Here is a 14,765-nt window from a genome sequence, read left to right as displayed (position 1 = left end):
TTCAATTAAACTATGATGAAAACTAATTTACCACCGGTCAGACGAAGCACCCGGGATGGACCAGGATGAGCATCGTCTGGAAGAAGTTTAATAATGACGATGAAATGGTTGTATTATCCGACTTTTTGTGTTTTTGTCTGAGCGTAAGACGTCATTGAAGCAGTTCAAAGGGAACCATGTTTAACAGAACTTGTTGATAACTTATTCAAGCTTCGAAAACCCAAAGCTCAGCTTTAAAGCTGCTCGCCCTCTACGCAGTTAACTAATTGCGGCTTGCATTCTCGTTCTCCTTCTTCCACCAGGTGCGGGCCATGGAGCAACGACTGTGTGACTGGCCCAAGTCACAGAACTTAACCGGGCCGTCACCCTCACCGAGCAGCAATCCAGCCGTATCGGCCGGTGCGCAGCAATCGATCGCGGCAGCTGGCACGGGACCGGCTGGGCACGGTCCGGACCACCCACCCAAAGGTACCGATCCGGTGAAGATCAGTCAGCTCGAGTCGGCCATCGAGGAGCAGAAACAGCTGCGCCTGCAGGACGCCCGGCAAGTCGGTGCCAAGGCGGCCAAAATCAAGGAGTGGGTCACGAACAAGCTCCGTGAGCTCGAGGAGCAAAACCAGCTGCTGCGCGAACAGAACATCAAGTGCAACCAGCAGCTGGAGCTGCTGCGCAACCACATTGCCACGCAGAGTACGCGCCACAGCAGTGTCGCCCCGTCGCAACCGGTCCGGACGAGCCTGAGCCTGGACGTGCAGGACGTGAAGCGACGCAGCGGGCGAAGGCGTAGCGAATCGCTTGACCCACCCGAACACCGGTCACTGCACGCCGGTAGCTCCGGCTCGCACCATCACCCTCACCACCACCACCACCACCATCACCATCATCGGCGCAATCTGTCGATGGAACCGCAGGAACTTGCGCGCGATTTGGCGGCTGCCGTCGATGGGTTGAATCTGCTGCCGCTTGCCCAGCAGCAACCGCACCAGTCGACGGCACAACCGTCGGCCATGGCGCACCATCCACACCCGCCACACCATCAACATCCGGCCCCACCGCCACCGGGCGTCGGCGTAAGCCCCGGGTCGGATGTGGACGCGGTGCACGATTACGCCGAAATATATACGCCATCGCGCGAGAAAGCACCGGCCTGGTTGAAGGGTTTGCCGAGCGGTGGCTCGAGCACTACTACCTCGGATTCGGTGGCCGATCTCGGTACGCCACGGCCGCCCACACCACCGCTCCATCGATTCCCGAGCTGGGAAGCCAAAATCTATCAGGTCGCTAACGATGGACTGGCGGGGGCTGGGGGTGGTAGCAGCAACGGGGTGGGAGAGGAAACCGAATCCCAAGACCAAGAGTCCGGGTCCGGCATGACGTCCAGTGTCGGGGGTGCGAACACGCGCTCGCAAACCGTGTCCGGAGGTTACTGTGATATCAGCGTACCGGTGTACGCCACCGTGAAGGGGGTAAGTGTGCACGGGCACAAGAGGGGCGTGAGAACTTCCGGCCTAATGTCGCATCTCTTTTTAGCGTGCATCACAAATCCGTTCGATGCCATTCACGGGCGATTCTAGCGACGATAGCAGCGATGGGGAAGATGGGCACGGTGCGATGCTGACGTGTGCCACCTCGACGCACAATTCGCACAACTCGACCAGCACGGACAACACGGAGACGAGCACGTCCGGCAGTGCCTCTAGTCCCTCGAAGAGCCTCAAAACCTCCTCTAGTCTCAGCCCGGCCAAACGTTCCGGCTCGGAAAGTCCAAAGAACAAAGGCCGCGGTAAGAAGCGTTTTTCTTTTTTTTTTGTTCTCGTTTGTTTTATGCTTTCGAATGCGCTTTCTATTGTTTCTTGTTTGCTTTCCGTATTTTTTGTTTACTTTATATAAAAATTTAAACTTGCCTACAACTTTAGTAGCTTTTATTATTTAAAATTCGTACTTTACATTCCTTGTATAATTGTTGCACCTTTGCTAAAACCGAGAAAAGGTTATAAAAGAAGTTTAAAATATATTATCTCTTATCGTAATCAAAACCTCATATGCTCATATGCTTACATAAATATTGATGTTTTTTTTCCTTTATTTTTTATCTTTTATTTCCATTTTCTTGCTTTGATTTTGTTCGTTTGTTCGTTGCCAACAACCAACCAATACTAACGACACAACAACATCAACAACAACACACACACACACACACACACACAATCATGCATGGGGGTCCCTAACGTTTGACAGCCATTTCCGAACTGTCCTTTGAATCAGGCCTCTCGGACGACTATGCCATCCCACCGGATGCCGTTTCGACGGTCGATACGACCTGCATGGACGCCTCGATGCCATCCCTCCTGATGCGCACCTCGTACGCCGACTCGCCGAACAAAAAGATGGAAACGCTCGAAAAGGTTGGCCATCTGGCGAAGCTGGGCGGCAAGCTAAAGACCTGGCGCAAACGTTGGTTCGTGCTGAAGAACGGTACGCTAACGTACTGGAAGAGCCAGCACGACGTTAACCGGAAACCGCAGGGTCAGATTGCACTGGACGAAGCGTGTCGCATAAATCGGGCGGACGGTGCTTCAACGTTCGAGATCGATACGGGCAAAAAAGTGTACTATCTGACGGCCGATTCGAACGCCACGATGGACGACTGGATACGTGTGCTGCAGAATGTACAGCGACGGAACGCGACCAAGTTACTGCTAAGCCGGGACGACCAGAAACCCACTGTGCAGGGCTGGGTGACGAAGGTGAAGAATGGACACGCGAAGAAGTGTTGGTGTGTGCTGCTGGGGAAAATGTTCCTTTACTTTAAGGCACCTGGCGAAACGGTAGGTACCAGGTGAAGAAGGTGAGATGATCGGAACACCAAGAACAAGAGCGTTTCTTTTATTTGGTTACAGAATCCTCTCGGCCAAATCAATATGCGTGATGCACGCGTCGAGGAAGTTGAGCACGTGTCCGACTCGGACTCGGAGGAACGTGAAGATCCCGCCCAAAGCCAGGCGCGCCTCACCGTCGCTATCTATCCACAGCAACAGGGAGTGGTATGATCGTTGATGCTCGATTTCTAGCTAGCAGCAAAACTATATTCAAACCTCGTCTGCTTTCCTTTTCACAGGGTCCAACGTACTTGATACTGCCAGGCAAACAGGAACGTGATAACTGGCTTTACCACTTGACGGTCGTTTCCGGTGGTGGACCCAACGCCGGTACGCAGTACGAACAGTTGATCCAGAAGCTGATGGAAACGGATGGTGATCCAAGTACGATAATGCGCCGAGTTTTGTGTCAAAATCCAGATGATCTAACTGTTTTACGTCTTTCGTTTTTAGACTGTGTTCTCTGGAGGCATCCGATACTGTTGCACACGAAGGACAACATCACATCACCGCTAACCTCACTCCATTCCGAAACGCTACAGGCGGAAGCGATCAAGCTGTTCAAGGTACGCATGGTGGTACGAACGATCCGATCTTATCACACTCAAAACTCCTCCTCTTTCCAGAGCTGCCAACTGTTCCTTTCCGTAGCGGTCAATCAGCCCGGCATCGACTATCACGTGGTGCTCGCCCAAAACGCTCTCCAGCAGTGTCTCGATATGGCCGAGCTACAGTCGGAGCTGATCTGTGCCCTGATCAAGCAAACGTCGCGCCATACCGGACAGAAGCTGGGTGTAGGCGTCCAGGTAAACAAGAAACTGGCCAAACCCGCTCGTGTAAGTTTGTCCCGAGGGCGCTTCTATGTGCTTTTTATACTCTCTTCTTGTTCTGTCTTACTATTTAAACCTTTTAATTTTTTTTTTGTTTGAGTTAACGTTTCAATTATTGTTCATTGTGTTAGAGCTAACACTTAGTTCCTGTACGATGGATCGGATTCTGTTTCTTACTCTTCCCGTTAAACCGATTCCGATCACTTCCCATTCACACCACTAATTGGATGTTTCACTAAAAATTATTCCTCTCGTTTGTTCGTTCGCTGGTATGTGAAGCAAAGTTTGCACGAAATATTTATTAACTGCAACACTCCCTAGCCACTTACGATTGATCACTAAAACATGTAGAACCGTGACCGATCGTAACAAGCGAATGCATTCGGAATTTTTATTTATTTCACGCAAAATTCAACCCAAACCCCCAAGCCATCCTGACTTTGTCCTTTCCTTCTAAAGTTGATTTTTTTTATCAACCTTCCGTTTAGGTTTAGTTAGTCCCTATCATCTATCGTTCCGTTCGTAGTTATCATTTAGCATAACCGCTCTAGCTAACGACCCTCCAGAATGTTCACCCGCCCTAACCGAATGGCCGAACAATCGTTACACGAGTGTAGGTTACCGAGTGTCGTCCAAACAATCATCATCATTATATACTCATTGTAAACTGTCATCATCCTGGCACCTTGTGCTAATGCATCCTTCCAACACCTTAACTTCACTAAATCCTGCATTTTGTATCTATTAGTAGAATTGTGTTGAGTCTGTAGAATATGTGTTTTGTCACTAATTTTTCGCTTAATATACTGCGTGTTTATGGTTATTAAAATGTATCTTATTTTACATGGTTTTTCAAACCAGTTCAACATTGTAACACTATATGGCAGCAGAATAAAACGTTAATCCGACTTCGTATATGCAATTCAACATCTTTAACCCTTCGTTAGCACAAACTTTCAACTCCGTAAAATCCCAACTCGAAAAATGGCGGCGGGGTTCGATGTTGTACTGTTTAATATTTAAATTTTAAACCGTCAACTCGATGATTTGATATTGTTCTCATTTCGATCCCCGGTCCTACCGTGTGAAGACCTGCGCCGCCCTGTCCTGCCACCTCAATTGATTTATGTTGGCGAGAGATTGTGTTACGCTGTTGAACTGGCCTGAGGAACCCTGCATATCGGTTTAATATTAAGAAATGCCCATAATCGTTTCCCTAACAAATTGTTAAAGTATTGTTTCGTATGTAGAAAACGGCTTAAATGAATTTTTCACATCATCACCATCCTTCACTAGGAGTTTAAATGATATTTGCTCGTTATCTTATGTTATTGTTTTATTTATTTTAAAAATTATTTCTTCCTTTATTTACTTTTTAAAATTTCTTTTTTACAATGGGTTTATTTTATAGAATGCATTACTTTCTTAGACTCATTCCCTAGCTATCACTCGGTGTCTATCTTACCGCATAGAACTCATCATACCCTTTCTGTCGAATGTATGTGAAACCTAGATAGAGAAGACTAGAATGAAATAAAGCTATGTATAGCTCAAAATTAGAACCGAATTGACTTTCAAGCCGCAATTATAGGAATAAGCACTTGCTGAATGTGCTGTGTCAATTCCACGCTCCTCCTCACTGTGATCCATGTGGGAGCCTCAGAAGTTCCCCAAATTTGCACCCTCTAATCATCTCCATCGCATCAAACCGAAAACCCCCCTGAATGAATTTAAAACACACCCCATTAATCGAATGTTTTTTTTTTCTTTCTCCCTCTCTCTTTTTTCTCATCCGTTTGCTTTCGGTTTCGTACCAACAACTCGATAACATTCCTATCATCTTGTTTTTTCCTCGAACGTTCCTGTGCCGGCGATATCAACGCCATTTTGGATTTTATCCACGTTGTCCTTATCAATTTTTTGTTTCGTTCCGTACCATTATCACCTTCCCCGATTTTCCGATCTCTCTCTCCATCTCTCTCTCTCTCTCTCTTTCTGTAGCAACTACTGCTTTGCGCAACCCAGAGTTTGTTCACTTGCGATACGCAGCAGGGCAGCGTTGCCCAAGCGAATGGGAGCTCACCCACTTCCATTCAGGTAGGAACTGGTTGATTTGCGAGTTTTTGATTTCCACCTTGGTTGTGTTTTTGGTTGTTTTTCTGTTTGGTTTCTTTACGTTTTTTTTTAATTTTGTTTTCAAATAATTTCCCCCATTTTTGTTGTTTATTTTCTCTTTTTTGTTTTAATGGCTTTTCACACACACACATTTATCTCTACTTTGCGAGACAAACAGCTTAATAAACCCGGATCGACAACACTACGCGCCAAATTTGTTTGCACCCTTCATTCCCTTTTTCTTTTGCCGGTAGGATGTTTCGTGGAAAAGTGCAGTTTTTGTGACAATTTTCGTTCCTTTTTTTTACAATAATTACGGTAGGATGAAAAAAAACAGGGGAAAGATTCGCAGCGTATCACAGCATATTATTTTATACGTCCACATCGCATCGCATTGCAACCGCTTTTTTCAAATCTAACCCAGGCTTTACCCCATTTGGATCTTTGCCTTACTTACCAACATTAACTTGTTCCGTGTTGCGTGATTCTTGCCTACTAAACATACGGTGGGGGTCCTCCGATTAATCTTGTCTTTACGCTTATACACCTTTCTAACACCTTCACAGCCGAGTTGTCCACTGCCATTAGCGTGATGGTGGACGGTGATTGGTTTGCAAAAGCTTTTATGGTTTGTTTTACTTTATATTGTTAAGCTCGTTTCGTAGCGTTACGGTTCCGATATTGTTTCCAGCCAAAGGTTTCATGCTATTTGAATCGATTCTTTACACGAGTTGCAAATTTTTCCCATTCATGCTCCTCCCAAAACAGGCTCCAACCGTTCCTCCGATCGATTGCAAATCGAACCCTCCGACCTACACCTTCATACAGGGCTGGCAGCTGCTGGCCCTTGCCGTGTCACTTTTCGTACCCAAAAACAGTCGGTAAGCATTATCGAGCAGCGAAATCCAGAACTCTTTACTCTAATGTCTCCTGTCTCCGGTTTGCAGCTTACTCTGGTACTTGAAGCTACACCTTTCGCGCAATGCCGACTCCAAAACGGAATGCGGCAAGTATGCGGCCTACTGCGAGCGTGCCCTCGAGCGTACGATGCAAAATGGGGGGCGCGAGACGAAACCTTCGCGCATGGAGGTCCTGTCGATACTGCTGAAAAATCCCTACCATCACTCGCTGCCGCACGCCATCCCGGTGCACATGATGAACACCACGTACCAGGTCGTATCGTTCGACGGGTCGACCACGATCGAAGAGTTTCACTGTACGCTGGCACAGGAGATTGGTTGCCGCGACTCAACGAACGGCTTCACCCTGTTCAGTGACGATCCGATCGAGAAAGATCTCGAACACTATCTGGATCCGCAGGCAAAGGTTGGTCAAGCAACGAAACTCGGAAACTGGAAGCTGGACACAAGTCTAACCTCTTCTTCTCACCCTCTGTAGCTGTGTGACGTTATCTCGAAGTGGGAAACGGCGTTGCGCGAGAAAGGTTCGGGCAAGTTTGAAAACTCCCGTGTCATACAGCTGACGTACAAGAATCGGCTGTACTGGAAGCATGCGGCCAAGCTGGAGACGGAAAAGGAGCGACTGCTGCTCTGCTATCAAGTGAACCTTCAAGGTAAGCTACTCTACGAATCAACCCATGACCCTTCTTATTAATTGTCGATTTGTTTCGATTTTGCAGTGGTTCAAGGACGGTTCCCACTGTCACGCGACCTAGCGCTGGAACTTGCCTCGCTTATGGCTCAGATCGACATGGGCGACTACTCGTCGGACAAATCGAAAACGAACTCGCTGCAAGCGCTCGACAAGTTCTATCCCTACCGCTACCGGGACGCCCTCAACCAGGAAGGTCTCAAGGAGCTGCAGGATCTGCTGTCCGCCAAATGGGCACTACTGCGCGGCCGCTCCATACTGGACTGTGTGCGAATCTATCTGACGTGCGCCCGCAAGTGGCCCTTCTTTGGGGCTGCCCTGTTCCAGGCCAAACCACGCCACTCGGACCAAGCAATGGCCTGGTTGGCCGTGTCGGAGGATGCGCTCAGCGTGCTGGAACTTTCGTCCATGGCAACCATCGCACGCTATCCGTACAGCTCCGTTATGACGTTCGGTGGGTGTCAGGATGATTTTATGCTGGTGGTCAGCGCCGAAGATACGCTACAATCGGTCAGCAACGAGCAGAAGCTGCTGTTTGCGATGAGCAAACCGAAGATACTGGAAATTACGCTGCTCATTGCGGACTATATGAACGCGCTCGGTCACACACTGCCCGGTACGCCCCAGATGAACACACTCACGCGCAACGGAAGCCATCGCAGCATACGGTAAGCATGGCACGGACGGATCGCTTTCATCGCTAAATCAGACCAACCAGACGCGCTTCTTTCGCTTTCATTTTATCATTCGGTTTTCTTTTCTTATCTCCATTTCGCAGATCCCGCGCACTGCCCGGCTCGCTGACCGGAACGCCCGCCCACAACACGCTAAACTCCCACGCCACCCACGCCAACAACACGCTAACCTCCCACTCGCACACCCTCAACTCCCACGTCAGCCATACGCTCAGCTCCCACGGTCAGCCGGACATACTGAAAAGCACACCGGACCATCAGCGTCTCAAGTGAGCGCGAGAGCGTGGAACCAAAACCCCCAAAATCGTTTTAAATTTTTCCCCAGCAAGAGAAAATCAGGACTCGATCGGTCTCATGGAATTGGTTTGTTTGCCCTTTGGTTTCGAATCATGATAAACGACAACGACGATATCATCCGATCGAGCTTAACGAGAGCGGCTTTCGCAGCTTGTACTGTATCCCCCAACATCATCATCATCATCATTAGCTAGCCACTTTCACTTTCGATTGCTTTATCCGCTTTAAAGCGTAATTTATCATCCCCTATATCATCATCATTATCATCTACTATTGATTAAGTAGCGTTTTATGTAAAACTAAAAAGTGACAAACCTATCCCTTTTTAATCCATTTTGTGTTTAATCCGTCTAGGGTCCTTTTGTAGGTTTAACAACGCGATCCCAGCTCGTGTGTGAGTGTGGATGAAGGTTAGAAATAATTTCCACCCGGTTGGAAAGGCCCGAAGATTGTGTTTCCTAATCTGTTAGATAGATAAGATAAGTCATCTTGTTCGCCGTCATGTTTTTGTTTGTTTTTTAACTAAGTCACACCTAATCAACGAAAAACATTCCTTTAAGTAAACAGAAGAAAAACGGCAACCATATTAGAAAGCTAAGTTGTGCGTGTGTGAAGAGAGCGTATCCTTATCTCATAACCGTTCGATATTAATTGATTTGTTCTAAAAAAAACAGTTTTGCCAAAGGAGAAAATGGTGCAGTTAGGTTTTAGCTATTTTAGTCCCGGTTTTTTTTATGTGGTTTAAACGAAAGTACTTTCGTGCATTTAATTGTATTTAACGCTTCATTTTAGCCAGTTGACACAAAACGGGTCTCCCCAAGACACAAGGGGGGGGGGGGGGGGGGCGCCCTTCTCCGAGAAACCAAATGAATGTAGTGCAGACAGTCAGTTATTTGATTTTCAAAACTAGGTGCTCGGTACAATTTCGTTTTGCATCCCTTTGCTATATTATGATCGCAACATTAGGAAACCGCCCCCAAACGGGATGCGACAAAAGAATCACAAAATCACATGCAAAAAGGAGGCAGCAAACACCGCATAACAATACAGAAAACCATTGTGATCGAATACGAATCTAACTATTAACTAGCGGTGTGATGAGAAGGCTCCGGAAGCAGCGTACAGAGCATCTCTGGCAGCCAGCAGATGATTACGGGAGTTACGAATTATTAGATATTAGAAGTGTTCCGTTTGGTTTTTGGTATACGCGAAGCAACATTAACCGAGTGTTAACCCATCCGACCACCACATGTTAGTCCTTCGAGGACAGAGGCACACCTGCATCCTGCGAAAAACCAGCTCCCCAGAAGAAAAGGAAACCCTGTTCCCCATTCACATTCAACCCTGTATGTAATCCTCCCAACAGATATGTAGAACTTGTACAACAGCATTGATCTTCACTTTTGTGAACGATGTACCGATATACTTTTGTAGGAAGACAGGCCCTTTAGTCAAGACAGATAGGCGTAGGTAGAACCCAGATCCGGCGAGCAACCAACCAAACGAAATCTCGGATGTAGTTGTGTATATTAGTGATAGGAATTTTGTAGGTCCGGACGATCGGAAGTCGGGGAAGCTATCGGGACGATATTAAAACAGCATACAAGCCCCCGGTCTCCCTCGAGATGAGGACGAGGAGTCGAAGGAATGGCAGCAGGCAACCCCCCGGACACAACGACACTGGGTGCGCACCCAACGACAGAGTTTAGACAACATGTTTATGCTACGATCGCCATGTTTTTTGCGTGGGATTTGTGGGTCCGTGTAGAAAGGCAACCATGCTGGTGCCCATGTTTTTGGAGCTTTTATCCTCCTTTATTTTGGGTCTTTTTTTTTGGATTCGTTTTGCTATTGCCGCCGCAAGCATCTCAGGAGCATCAGGTAGTGATCGTAGCCGATCGTCAGATAGTTCGCGTGTACTCTAACACACTATACAGTGTAAGCCATAAGTAGTGGTTAGCGATTAGCATAGTTAGATCGGCCGCCCCAACACCTCCGACAGGAAATAGTCGCCGGAGAGAAAGTAACTAATAGCCAAAGCGTGCAGGACGCGTCCCATGTTTGCTGCCGTTTCTTCGACTCTTCCTTTCGCTCCCGTTTGGTCTTTCTTTGCGAAGACTCATCATGCACAAACGCACAGCAGAAGAAGAAGGCTCAGCAATTGCTGACTCCCATTTCGTATCCTTTGTATGTAGCATAGACACGCAGGGAATTATTTAAAGGGATAACCATCCCCGATCATCCGGAACTTCCGAACGCAACCGGTAAACAGGCCCTCTGTTGAGGGTTTCAGCGTTTGGCTGGTTCACATCATGCATAAGGCCTAGGTTTGAAATGCAAAACCAAAACCAAACAAACAAAACACGACGTTGATGACGAAATGTGTGAGAAATTTGGCAACAAAACGTTTTGATCCGCAAAAGCAAAAGCCGTAAAACGAAGCCAACCAGAGGAAATACGAACGAACCGGATGTGTGTCTGTCTGTGTGCGGTAGAAGAGGAAGGGTGAAAAATCAAGGGTGATGATGAAAATATTAACCAAAAAGTGAACATTTGAATGGTAATTTTATTTGTTTTATGTTTTGTTGTTTTTGTTATTTTTTTTTTTTATCTTTTAATTTCAGAAAACTTTTGATTATTGTTGTGAGAATATATCCGAAAATAGATGACGCATAATGGTTGGGTAAGTAACATGCTTACGAATATTTTCTGTATGATGATGCCTCGATTTTCTGAACGATGGGACGGAGCAGGGACTTCATAGAGCATTTACAACAGAAAACTGTAAAGAGTAGTAAGCTTAAGCTGTTGTTCATGTCATGAGAATGGCACCGGACAATCCTGCCCGTAAAGTCCACATGTACAGACCGTAAGCGATATCAGGAACTTTCACATCACGCTAAGCCCGGGAACCAAAAAGCAATAGAAAAAATAATTGTTGCTCTCATTTGACGTAAAACGCTGGGCAGATTATGTTTATGGAAGATCTACAAAGAAATGACTATTTGTATTACCGCATGGACTTTTTATCCACGCAGGAACACTTAATTTTATTCAACTATGATTAATTCTAAATTGGTATACTACACCAGGTCTTGCTATTCGTTCAGGGACCGCTTAAGGCAGTGGTCGGCAACTCTATCAAGAAGGAAGGGCTCGCATTTCCTTACAAAAAGGTGTTTAATAATATGCAATAATTTTTTTGTTAAGACTTGCACCAAGGACTTATGACACAGTATGACATAAAGTTCCCTAAACAAGACGAATTGTCCATGAGCACGTGCCATTTCCAGTCTCCTTTATAACCGTACCTTGGATAGTCAGTACAGCGTACGAGAAGACGAACCACGTGGGACTCGAAACGGGACCTTTCGTGTAAGCCGCTGGTACCACTATCGCCTTGGTCCTCAGAACTTCCATTATCCTCCATAATACAGTTAATATTGGTTTGCTACCATCAAAGTGTCAGTAGAAAGGATACGGAAAAGAAAAGCTTCTCTCTTTGTAACTACAACTTCATGGCGCCTTGGCTTGCCCTTTTAAGCATATCTTGGTCCTAGCTGGACAAACTGAGCTAGCTGAAAACAAACGCATCGGCGTATGGATTGGCAAGAACTGGTGATTTTAACTATTGTTGCAAAACGCTATTATTGTAGCTCGTTGAAAAACTCACTGGATTACTGGACAATTAATTCCATGTAGATTCTGTAATATTTAGAACAGTTTAAATGTTTAAATGCTCAATTTTTCAGTTTAAATGTTTTAAATGGGTGCTTTGGGTTTTGGGCACGTTTTGCTCTACAATTTTGCGTTGAATGCGTGCGCGGCTGTTATCTCGACCTCGCTCGTTGGTGAATGCGTTTGTACCGCGACTAAAAGGGAGCATACATATGAAAGGGAGAGAGAGAGAGGGACACATACACAGTGAGGGCAAACCTTTTGTGATTCACACGACCGTAATGTACGCGTAGAAGTCGTGAATTGACACCAGGTGGCGTATAAAAAACCACCACAAATCTGCCAAGGTCTTTCGCGGTTAAAGATAATCAACCGAGAAAGAGAGCATCAAGAGAGAGAGAGAGAAGGTACAAGCAAGAGCAATACTGCATATTGCTAGAGTAGTGGTGTGCGTGTAAGAGAGTGAGTAAGCTGCATCCGAGAAGCGTCCGGTAGCACACCGGAACGACCTTGCTCCTCTTGAACGGAAAGTCCCAGGTCGTTGCTTTTCTAGCAGCAGCAGCAGCAGCAGCAGCAGTAACACCACAAGGCACAGGGGTCAGCTTCACAGTTAGGTTAGGTCACGCCGTGTTCTCGCCAGTTCCGGAACCACATCTTGTGCGTAAAGCCGTGCAGTGGTTACTGCACGCCCGTGGTGTTGTTTACCGTGCAAGCAACCATCGCAGCCGTGATGTAGTTTGTTAGTGGTGTGTGTGGTTGTGGTGCAGTGCTATTTTTCGGCCAAACAATCGTTCTTGGCTGATGAAGTGCTTTTCAAATGTGTACGTATTGTAATCGTAGTAAACCTGTGGGGGATCGTTGTTGGTAGGAGCTAGTTCAATGGCGTTCACGCACTGTGTTACACATTCCGGAACCCAGTACATCCGTATTTCCCTTTCACTGTGTACGGAATTTTAGTGACGAATTTCGTCAAACACGGATCGGGTGGCACAGCGAAGAAATTGCTGCTTCCCTTCTACCTCCACCAAAAGCTGTAAAGCGCGCCGGTGAGCGATAAGCGAAAAGGCTCTCGCGTTTGTCGCGGATAAAGTTCACGTGTATAATATTGTTCACCGAGCGAGCGTGCGGTTCTGTTCTTTCCCCTGAATGCACGCGCGATTGTCTGTGTGTGCGTGCGCGATCTCTGCCGTCTGCCGAAATGTCAGTTGGTGGCGCTAAGGGTGTGCGCCACCGTGCGTTTGTAATTGCAGGGTTACTCTCATCGTGATGTTTTTTGGCCGATAATTTGCTCACGGAATCGAATGGAGATTGCGATAAAAAAATCGGCAATCGAATCACCACGCACAATTTATCGAATAGCTAAAACATAACCTTTTTCAAATTTTAAACGAAAATATTGTGGTTGCTTTTACCCGAGGACGGATTACCCGCCGTAAACCCCTGCAATGCGTAGTACTAGCTGGCCATTTTTCCTCCCCACCATCAGTGCAATTGCGCGGAAAAGGGAATAGATCGCTGTCAAAAAACGGTGCGCTCACACAGTCACATACGAACGACGCACCGCGATAGAGGGAGAGAGAGCGCGCGCGCACACGAAAAAGGGCCAACGAAAGAGAAAGAGAGAGAGCTGGGACCATCGACCATAGCGCCAGCAGTAGCAGTGGTAGTAGTAGTGGTAGAAGTAGTAGCAGCAGCAGCAGCAGCAGCAGCAGCAGTACCAGCTAGAAGCAGCAGCAGCAGCATCAGTTTCTATTGTTTCTTGCCACCAACGGCTGCGGGTGCACTTGCGACAGGCGTGCATTATTGTGCTCCGGCAGCCAAGAACTCGTCCGTTGTCGTTGCCGTGTGTGCTGTGTGTGGGAAGAACAAAACGGTACAGTAGCGCGGTGTGTGCGTGCGTGCGGTGGATTTTCGGTACCCAGCGAACAGAAAAAACGGAAACCCTCGGAGGAACGCTTTCTTCCAAGGAGCCAAGCCGCCACCTACGGAAAAACAAAAAGGGCGTGCGCGCGGTCTAACGACACCGAAATATTATCGTGCGTTTTTGTTTGTCGTATTCTTGTCCGTTGCCTGCAAAACTCAATTGTTGTGAACTGTGTGTATGTTAGTGAATGTGTGTTTTTCGGTACACTCATTCACATTTTTCCTGTTGAGGAAAAATTCATCCAAGCAATCGGGAAATCGTTCGTTGTCCTGCCAAAAATCGGAGTAGCCAGGCAGGGTGCTATAGTTTTCACGCTGCTGGTGAGGGGTGTGGGACTGCGTGCATTTTCCCACTCGGAATCCCACTCTTTGTCAAGGGCGGGTGGGGTTGGTGATACGAGAGATAGCGGCAGCGGGATAGGCCATTTTCTTAAGAAAACGCGCTCAAACACACGCAGATAAACATCAGGCGGGCACAGAGCGAAAGAAAAACCCCGTGCGCTCATTTTCATCGCTTTTTGACAGATCGTTGGATGATCATCCGGGGGGGAGCCTGCAGCGGACGAACAAGCACAACGCCGTGAAAAGCGTGAAAATCTGTGCCGCGGAGAGTCAGGTTGTTTTGAAGTGTTCGTGTGTGTGTGTGTGTGTGTGTGTGTGTGTGTGCGTGTTGTTGCTGTTTCTTTTCGCGCTGTGGTGGGTTTTCCGGGAAAACTCCTCCGTGCACAGCCGCGCAC

The 14,765-nt window shown here is 47.2% G+C and overlaps 1 protein-coding gene across 15 annotated transcripts in view; it reads left to right on the top strand.

The window, feature by feature from the left end:
- LOC118506569 (uncharacterized protein CG43867) overlaps nucleotides 1-14,765 on the top strand; it is a 176,990-nt gene that overhangs the window by 161,344 nt on the left and 881 nt on the right. For 6 of the 15 annotated variants that reach the window (XM_036043894.1, XM_036043893.1, XM_036043902.1 and 3 more), the window contains 13 exons: nucleotides 303-1,466; nucleotides 1,531-1,783; nucleotides 2,239-2,828; nucleotides 2,901-3,044; nucleotides 3,119-3,263; nucleotides 3,333-3,445; nucleotides 3,506-3,715; nucleotides 5,711-5,806; nucleotides 6,593-6,705; nucleotides 6,772-7,150; nucleotides 7,223-7,397; nucleotides 7,464-8,103; nucleotides 8,214-12,926. In XM_036043894.1, coding sequence (XP_035899787.1) covers nucleotides 303-1,466; nucleotides 1,531-1,783; nucleotides 2,239-2,828; nucleotides 2,901-3,044; nucleotides 3,119-3,263; nucleotides 3,333-3,445; nucleotides 3,506-3,715; nucleotides 5,711-5,806; nucleotides 6,593-6,705; nucleotides 6,772-7,150; nucleotides 7,223-7,397; nucleotides 7,464-8,103; nucleotides 8,214-8,403 — 4,212 coding nt within the window. In that variant the 3' untranslated portion in view covers nucleotides 8,404-12,926. The remainder of the gene's footprint in view (nucleotides 1-302; nucleotides 1,467-1,530; nucleotides 1,784-2,238; nucleotides 2,829-2,900; nucleotides 3,045-3,118; nucleotides 3,264-3,332; nucleotides 3,446-3,505; nucleotides 3,716-5,710; nucleotides 5,807-6,592; nucleotides 6,706-6,771; nucleotides 7,151-7,222; nucleotides 7,398-7,463; nucleotides 8,104-8,213; nucleotides 12,927-14,765) is intronic. The other 9 variants (XM_036043896.1, XM_036043895.1, XM_036043906.1 and 6 more) reach the window with 8 other exon arrangements.

Source organism: Anopheles stephensi, chromosome 2, assembly GCF_013141755.1.
Source record: "Anopheles stephensi strain Indian chromosome 2, UCI_ANSTEP_V1.0, whole genome shotgun sequence".
Classification (NCBI taxonomy): domain Eukaryota; kingdom Metazoa; phylum Arthropoda; class Insecta; order Diptera; family Culicidae; genus Anopheles; species Anopheles stephensi.
Note: the sequence above shows the minus strand (reverse complement) of the source record. Positions and strands in the feature narration are given on the sequence as shown.